At 36.6% G+C, this 9302-nt stretch overlaps 1 protein-coding gene across 1 annotated transcript; it reads left to right on the plus strand.

Moving 5' to 3' along the window:
• Positions 1 to 91: 91 nt before the first annotated feature.
• On the plus strand, positions 92 to 8822 carry LOC104529472 (semaphorin-3A-like; the record flags this gene model as incomplete). Its single annotated transcript, XM_010173791.1, has 3 exons — positions 92 to 159; positions 5719 to 5861; positions 7275 to 8822. Coding segments are annotated over 3 exons (667 nt in total), but the record flags the coding sequence as incomplete, so codon positions are not given.
• Between the last annotated feature and the right edge of the window lie 480 nt (positions 8823 to 9302).

Genomic DNA, 9302 nt, shown 5'->3' on the forward strand with positions numbered 1-9302 from the left:
ATATGTTCCATTTGTTGCTCTTTAGTCAGGGCAAATGTGAATGCTGACCACTGAGAAGGTCACTAACAGTTTTCAAATATGATATTTGCAGACGTACTAGACGCCAAGACATCCGAAATGGAGACCCGCTTACCCACTGCTCAGACCTGCAGCATCATGGTGAGTTATGGGTATGACTGAAGTACAACTAATTTGTATGTAATTTACAGACTGTGCATGAGTAGAGTAGGAAGCACATGAATGATTTGTTGGTGAAATTGTCTTGAACATCTGGGAAAGATTAATATAATACATCATTATCCTAATTTAGATTGCTTACAATGGCCTGGATCAGACACTAAAGACTGTTATATAAAGACTTATATTTTTTTTTTCCCTCCCCCCCTCAAGTTAACGATTTTAAGCATTTTCATTTTTCTGCTTTGCTTACCTGATAATTCCATACCATCAGGCTCGGCATAGTGTATCAGAAAAGTCATATCTCCTTCAGAACAGCGCATAATTAACTACCTTGGCTAAATATGAAATAGTCTTTGTTGTAGGTACCGCAGTAACAGCCTTTCAGATCAGGATGTTCCTTGCAGTAGGCCTGTCCCATGTGCTTTCAACATAGATTTTCTTTGACATCTTTTGGGTTTGTTTTTCGTTGATTGTTTCGTTTTCATTTTCACAGTATATTGAACAGATCTTTCTTTCTTTAATTGTTTGGCTGATAAACTTCTCACAGTTACTAATTTGTTGCCAAACTCCTCAGATCTTCACTCAGAAAATGAAAAATGTCCATTTTGCTGTAAGTGAAGAGAACACTTATGCAATACTTCCCCCTGCTGGAATAAAATGATTACTCATGTTTGTGGTACGTCTATAATAACAGTTAAACCGCTGGACAGCTTTCTGGGATAAACGAAGAAGAGGTGGCTGAAAATTGAGATACCTCAAAACCCTCATGTCCTTCCAGTCCTTGTAATAGCAGGAACGATAAATAGTACAAAATTGTACTTTTGTGTTAGCTATAATTCACCACCACTATGTTTCAGTAATAATTTTCTCTATCTTCCTTTTCAATCATTTGAAACTCACAGCTAACCTTACTCTAGCTTTTCTTTTTACTTCTTGATTGTCAGATTTAAACCAAGCTACTCAGAGGGGAAAAAGATTTGGAAAAGTGCATGAATGAACTGTGATCAATATGCAGTTGTCACATTTTGAGAACTCATGAATGTACAACTAGTTTAGATTTAAACTATGTGGACTATGATTTAAACTAGTCTACTATGTGGACTAGTAGAAAGTTCACAAACTCGCAATTGCATGATACCTAGTAGTGCTTATGCAGCACAGATGAGACCATCCATATATTGGGGTTGAGGTGACATTCTCAGTTCCCCAAAAGGAAAATTTCACCAGGCACAAAATGTGGATTTTATTACCAGCAGAAACATGTCTTAGCTTTACCTTTTTACTATCTGGACATTTCACTCAGGAGTAAAATGATGACCCGGGCTACCACATGTCCAGTTTTTTTAACGTTCTCTTACCCTTGCTAGTTGTGCTTTATACAATTGTAGGTCTGTTCTTTATCTTCATAGGCAAGAAAAGGATTTCAAAACACTTTGTTTTTTATATCTTCCCATATTTGGTAAGCATATTTATCTGAAAAGATATGTCCAAAGGGAAGAGGGTAATTCAGTGCAGTTTTTTCATGACAACTATCATGAGAACTCAAGGTCAGGAAAAAGCTATTATATGGTACACCTGATCATGAGGAGCTTTAATACTGCTTTGTCAAAATGAGCAAAGTATAAGAGAAGATATCACTGTAAATTTTACTTAATGGTGAAATGGAGACAGCGTGATTAGAAGAAACAGTAACTTACAAAAAATACTGAGGGAATGCAGTTGTAGATCCTGGACTTTAAGGATGCACTGTCAAAATACTTTATTTAATGTGGTTTTTTTAGATTGTTCTTGAGTTAAATTTTCTCTAAATTAATTCTGAGTTGTAAATCTATGAAATTTTCCTTTATTTACTTGCCATTTGCATGTTATCATGCGTTATACAGACAGCTGCATGGCCCATAGGCTTCCTATGCCAACTTATGCTGAGTTTCCTTAGTTATGACTAGTAGTTTCTTGGACAACAGATGAAGAATTGACTTTGCCAATAGCCAAAAATAAGCTCCAGCAATCATTTACTACTTGTTTACGCATTCCAATAACTGCCAGTTGATTCTCCATATGAATAAATGGAAACAAGAAAAAAGAACAATCTCTTAGTGTACATCTCACTTTTAAAGACATTGCAGAAACTTACTTCCATATCACTCTGAAGCAATAATGCTTTTATTAAGGTTTCAGTTGCCCTTTTGTGCAAATGTATAAGAAGTAGTATTTAATGACTACACAGCAACATTAGAGGGAGCTGAGAATCCTTAGCTGTACAGGTGTTTGACCAGACATTAATGCTTAAATTTAAAAGCATGATCACCTAAGCTAAAGTACATTTTTTTTAAGCATAACATACTAGTGCTATGAAGAATTTGTAAATGAAGAGGCAGCTTTTTTTTAGGTGATTTACCCCAGGGGAAGCTCAAAGATTCACTCTGAATTTAACTGTGTCATGAGATTCATTCATCTTCAGAGTAATCTTGGTATGAGTACTTAGCCTTTTGTACTTCTTCGGTTATGTCAGAAAATATGTATTTAAAGGATATTTATCAGGTTAGTAAACTGATACCGCTGTTGGGTTCGTTTTGGGAACTGCAGCTCTCAGACAGGATTTTGGGTTGAATTTCATAAGTAACTTCATTACTACTATAGTTTTCTGATTCCTCCAGCTGCTCTTCTGAACTTCCCAGACTTTTATTCTTCCTTCTAGTCTCTTCAGCTTCTTCCTCAATCCCAGAGCTGCACTCTGATCCTATGATTATTCCATCACTCTGCTTACTTTCTTGCAGTCCACGTGCTCAATATTACATGAACTTTATAGACATTTCTGGACCTGCCTTCTGCTCCCTTAAATCATGGAAATGGAATTTCAGTCATCTCTTAAATCCTTCCTCTCTCATTGCATGACTGTTACCCATATTATATTTTTTGGAACTATGATAAAATTTAAAGGGGGCTTCTGCCACTTTCCTTGGTGATCTCTAACATGCTAGAATACCATGAACCAGATCCAAGAAAACACTCAGAAGTTTGAAATGGCATCAGAGCACTCATCTTCAAGATAACTTCCATGAAGACTTGTAACTAGCTTCTTAGGTACTAAGGATATCCTAGGTACCTAAGTTTTCCAGCAGAAACTTCTTTACATACCTAAAAATATGCTACTATTTATGGGCAGTAGGACCCTTGCCAAAGAAATATCCATTTTTGTCCCTTGTACTGATATTTAGGAACTAGAAGACTGTCCCCTTGGATCTAATGAGACCAGTGTTGAGACCACGCACTCTGTTCCTGTATAATTAATTTAGACTACATTGTGTTCAGGAAAATATAATCAAGTGGTGCTGCAAGCCACCTAGTTAGTAACCTGCTGGTTAAATCAGCTATTTAGGATGTGGGAGAAAAGGACTCAAAGTCTGCTTAGACTTAGGAGATTGACTTGATAACTCTCCTTCCGATACAAGCATCCAAACTCTCGGGTTGTTATTGTTGCAGTTGGGCTGTTCTGCAACCATGATTCAATGTTCATGGAGCCTAGGAGAGAGGAATTTAAATAGTACATGCATCCTAGAGTGAAATCCCTCTGTTTCCATCCTTTTTTCTGGAAGCCTGTAAATCTCTGTTTCACAGAAACGCATTGCTGGAGCAGTAACATACGTGTCACAGGCTATAAAAGGGGACATTTCCTATTGACTGCCTTATGCTGCAGCCCTACATGTGGATCCCAGTTCAGATATCAAAGTGCCTTTTGTTAACTATGTGAGGATCTTTGACTTCCTGCTCAGCCATATGAATTCTGTTCCTAAATTAGAGTGCCTGACTTGAAACAGGAGGACATTGGTCAGCAATTCACAGTGTTGAACCTGAACCCATGAGTTATCAGCTAAAGATTTCCATTTCCAATCTTTATCTTATCACTTCTAGTTATTCTCAGTTAATCTCTTCACATACTTCCAGTTTCTCTGTTTCATTGACACAAATTAACTCGTGCTCCATCTCAGACCTTTCCACTATCCTTGGATACATACTCTTCCAGCTGTCTTACCCTTCTCTTGCTGCTTTGCTTTCTAATTCATTCTGCCATTGCTCCCCAACTTCCTGGGCCAAAGCTGTACTGACATCCTTCATAGTGATGTGGTTTCTGAGAGATGTCATAAAAGCTGTTTCACTTAGTTGCTTATCTAGCACTCCACTTACTTGCTGGAAAGGTTCTCAGTCCAGCGGAGGAGAGGAAGCAAACCCATTCCCTATTTGTTTAGTGTCAATAGGCCATTAGATGTTTCCTTACTCAGAAGTGGGCAAGCACTAGTTCCTATTCTGTCCCCAATCCCTTCTCCCATCCTCTCTTAGGGCTGCAAGTCATTATGGAAAGACATATGATTGCTGTATCAACATAAACCAGGAGCTCAATTTTATTTTTACCTTTGGCTCAGCCCTCTAGAAAGCAGACTGTGTTTGCTAAACAATATAGCCAATATGATAAAGGCACAGTGAAAGCAAACAAAACTTGACAAAGGATTTGTCTGAGAGGATTTTAATTAGACATCATTTTCCTGTTAAAACATATCAAAAGAAGTTCTTTAAAGATATCCAGTGCTAAAGATCAAAAGTGGAAAATGGAATTACAAATAATGGCAAAGAAACAGGAAACCCCATGAGATCAACACAGTGTTAAATAGTTTACCAACCCCTTCCTTCCCATCTACTCTCCAGGATTATTGTACTGTTGCCACTTAAGTCCATAACAGCATTTTAAAGAGCTAAGGTGGAGAGCTGAAATATGATGCCTTACAGCCTCTGTGGTATTGGAGAAGACTCAAATGCCAAATAAGTCCTATAGCTATGTGATATTTCCAGCAAGTTGATGAATATCTTGAAACATTGTTGTTACAAAAGGAAGTAATTTATTTAACTTTCTTTTTCCCCCCTCCCATAATGTCTGGTTTATTAACCTCATTACATTTCCATAAATGATATTAGTATGAGAGGAAATGATTAATTGAAGATTGTTTCCTCACAAACATTATTCCTTGTCATTAATAGCCTCAGCAAACTTCAGTGCCATATAATCTAAACATGTTATACTACTTTTAAATAGCCTCATGTTTTATTGCTTTGCTCTAAAGTATTATGATCATAGAGCCCAGGAGGCATCATTACAGACATTCTGCAACTACAACCTGAGTATTCTCACTGCATACAGTTTGCTATTAAAAATTCTTGTCATGTCCTACATGTTTTTCTTGAGGAATAATAATGAGGTTTCCACAAAATTTCACAATGAAATTCATTAACTTCACATATTTTAACAGCTGTTATAATTTTAAATACAAAAATAATAATTAAAAAAACCTATCAGGCATCCTTACAAAGATAGAGATGTTGATGGAAATTTTCCAAATGGCATACTGATATGGGGAAATATTTTTTTTTAAGGTTGTTATCTTTAAACACCTTTAGGGGGCCTAGTTTCTAAAGAAACAAAATCACTTGGCAGTTAAGATTTTTCTTTCCTGGTAATTTTATTATTATTTTTTTCTTGCTTTACAGATAACCCAAGTGCTCAGACTCTAGAGGAAAAGATTATCTATGGAGTAGAGAATAGCAGCACTTTTCTTGAGTGCAGTCCAAAATCTCAGCGTGCCGTTGTCTACTGGCAGTTCCAGAAGCAAAATGATGACCGCAAAGAAGAGGTATGGTAGAAAAAATTAAGAGATGCAACTAATCTTCTCTATGAAGTTATACATAAACCTGAGTCTTTCCCAGAATAATTTCCATCTGTATTTTAGTTTAGCAGCATTTCTTTGGAATCTGATAATTTCTGTTGTTCTAATTGCCACCTGAAGTATCATACAAGGATTATATTGAATTTAAATATTACAAAGACCTTAAAAAGCCTCTGAAAAAAGGTCTTAACTGCATTCATCTAATTATACTGTTTGACTGAAACAGGGGCATTTCCTATGTGCTGCATGCTCTTAAGACTTTACTGCAGATAAGACAGAGACAGAAAGAGGAACCAGGAACTAGAGTGGACACAGGGGTATGAATACTTACACATTTTTTTCATCAAAAGCAACATTCACAGAGGCAAAAAAAAATGACTTTTCCTGCTTGCATTACACTAGGCTGATGCTTTATTTTCCTCCCCCTCTTGTCACCAACATTCTTATGTTACCACTCACCCAGGTTCTTAAGTCATGTTAATATCAAGCTAGGTCACACATATCTTAAGAGAATAATCTACTCTGGTAGCTAGAGAGATCAAGCTATGAAACAAAAACTTGTTTGTTGCATTGAAGTATTTGTAAATATACCCAAACTACTCTGAAGCATTTTTTTTTTTTTAAGCTTATACTAAATACTTAGTTACATTAGTAGCTTTAGATATTTTTGCTGTTTTCTTTCTTTGTATAAGTAGTAAATTGTTTACAATTTATTCTTAATGGAGAGAGCAGCAAACAGTTCTGTGCCCTTTCTGTCTGCAGCAACATGTGCATTCAAATAATGAAATTGTATTTCTAGATATTCCTTAATTCAGAAAAATACAATATTTTGGACAGCTGCTTTTTTACTATTAACTTTTTGAGATTTGATCTTTATTATTTCTTTGTAAATTCTCCACTTATGCAGAAACCAATTCTATGCATAAGTGCTTTTGTGGGAAGGAACAATAGAAGACAGAGAACCTTTCCCACAAATGTATCTAAGTTTCACTAAAAGATGCTAAATATGACCTTGGTAATATAACCAAATGCATCCATGTTGGCTCTGCTGACTATAGGCTTGCATCTTCTGTAAGCTTACCAGCAAGTCCATCTGACAGAGCTGATACAGATCTTTGTTCAGTGGTAGTAGGGACCAAGGAGTAAATTCTTAATCCTCCAAACTCTCTTTTCAGCACATCAGTTGTTTTTCCAGAGTATTTGAGCCTTCCATAACTAAGATGACTGGCAAGAGGTTTTTCATTCATGTGGTTTTGGGGATTTTTGTCCAGGTTTTACCAGCTGAAAGGACCAGTACTAAGGAACAAATATGGTTTGAGGATAATTTTGCAAATATGTGAATGATAACTATTGAAATTACCACTTTTTTTTGCAAAACAGATAAAAGTGGATGATCGCTTGATCCGGACAGAACAGGGACTATTGCTACGAAGTCTTCAAAGGAGAGACTCTGGTATTTATTTTTGTCACGCTGTGGAGCATGGCTTCATACAAACTTTGCTCAAAGTGACCCTGGAAGTAATTGATACTGACCACCTGGAAGAGCTGCTCCATAAAGAAGATGATGGTGATGCCTCCAAGATCAAGGATGCTACCAATAGCATGACCCCCAGTCAAAAGATCTGGTATAGAGACTTCATGCAGTTAATCAATCACCCGAATCTCAACACAATGGATGAGTTCTGTGAGCAGGTTTGGAAAAGAGACCGCAAACAACGCCGGCAAAGGCCTGCCAATGCGCAGGTGAATACGAACAAGTGGAAGCACCTACAAGAGAATAAAAAAGGTAGGAACAGGAGGACCCATGAATTTGAGAGGGCACCACGGAGTGTCTGAGCTACATTACCTCTAGGAACCTCATCCAAGTAGAAACTTGTATAGACAGAAAACTGGAAAAAAATGCAATATTCATGAACTTTTTCATGGCATTATGTGGATGTTTACAAGAGTGGAAAGTTCAAACAATTTCCACCAGGTTTAAATAAAATCCATTTCTAACTTTCCTAGCAAGTCCTTCCTCTCCGCTCTGGTTCTAAGACCAGAAAGATCAGAGTTTCAATGATGATAAGTCACCCGGACCTAGCTTACTGCTCAAAAAGTGTTCAGCAGTCAAGTTTTGCTTTCTCTTTTGCCTGAGTTATAAACAAAATATTGTATTTCATGCTGTCATCTTAAAGAAAAGAAAAACAAAACCCACCTTTCATCATCAGCACTACCATTTCTAGACTTATATATAAAACTGCATGAACTCATCAAGCTGATGAACGTCTAAACATGTGATTGGACACAAGGATTTTGTTCTTGTTTTGTCTACCAGTTCTCCTGTTTATATTTACTAGAAGAAGAAAAACATTACTGAATGAGATTGTTTGTGGAAATCTGAACAACATAAGCCATTCGTCATTGGGAAGAACAAAAAACATGGAGTACACTGGCCTACTACTGATAACTTCTTTCAGCTTTGATCTAAAGATGTATTTTATTAAAACTGTAATTTAAATGTACTATGAAAAATATGCAGCAAACATTAGCTCTTTTCTAAAATAGATTAGACTTTTTGTCTTAGAAATATTGTACTTTCTAATTATTGGTTTAGAGGAAAAAAAGACAACTTCCCGTGATGAGCTGCTTTATTCTTTTGTTTGGAAAATCTTCCAGGGGAGCTAGTCACACTGCAGTTAACCTCCTCCCCTCTCAGTAATCTGTATGACATGTAACTTCAAAACAATTTTAAAACTGAGCTATTTTAACATGAAAGTCTCTGTATAGCATGGAAGTCTTCTGCATTCTTTTTTTTAGTATGGTATTTGAAATGATTCAACTTGTATAATACCTTGCTATAGATTGAGTCAATGAAGAGGAAAGCATTGATTTCCAGTTGTATATTTTTTTTTTATTAAAAAACATAAATAGCATTAAAATACACTCTACTAAATACACTCTTGCTTCCTTGGTTCGTAAATATTTGTGAATGCTAATATTTAAATCCTGTGGCTCATAGGTTGTCATATATCCATGAGCAAAGCTCACATGCAGCTTAATGAGTTTTGTTCCCAGCTCACTGGTAGAACTATGTCCACGCTACTGATTCTCAGTGCTCCATTCTTTCTGTGGGCTGGATCACAAACCAACACTAGGCCGTGTAAATAGTAGCCTCAAAGCCAGCTCTCTGTTTTAAGATCTAAGGGACAGTTTTGTCTGTGGGTGAAGTCTGCTGCAGTAGTAAATTGGTGAAGTTCAGTTTAAGACTAGTTTATACTAAACAGATTATTTGGTCCTGCACTTCTGTCTTAATCTGTATACAGGAGAGCAATAGGGTAAAACAGACAATGTACTTGCACCATGAGTCTCTGTTTAGGGTTATAAGTGGTGGATTTATTCACCTCAGCACAGACGCGCCTTTGGTCC

The sequence above is a fragment of the Antrostomus carolinensis genome, unplaced genomic scaffold (genome assembly GCF_000700745.2).
Source record: "Antrostomus carolinensis isolate BGI_N321 unplaced genomic scaffold, ASM70074v2 Scaffold47628, whole genome shotgun sequence".
NCBI classification, from domain to species: Eukaryota; Metazoa; Chordata; class Aves; order Caprimulgiformes; family Caprimulgidae; genus Antrostomus; species Antrostomus carolinensis.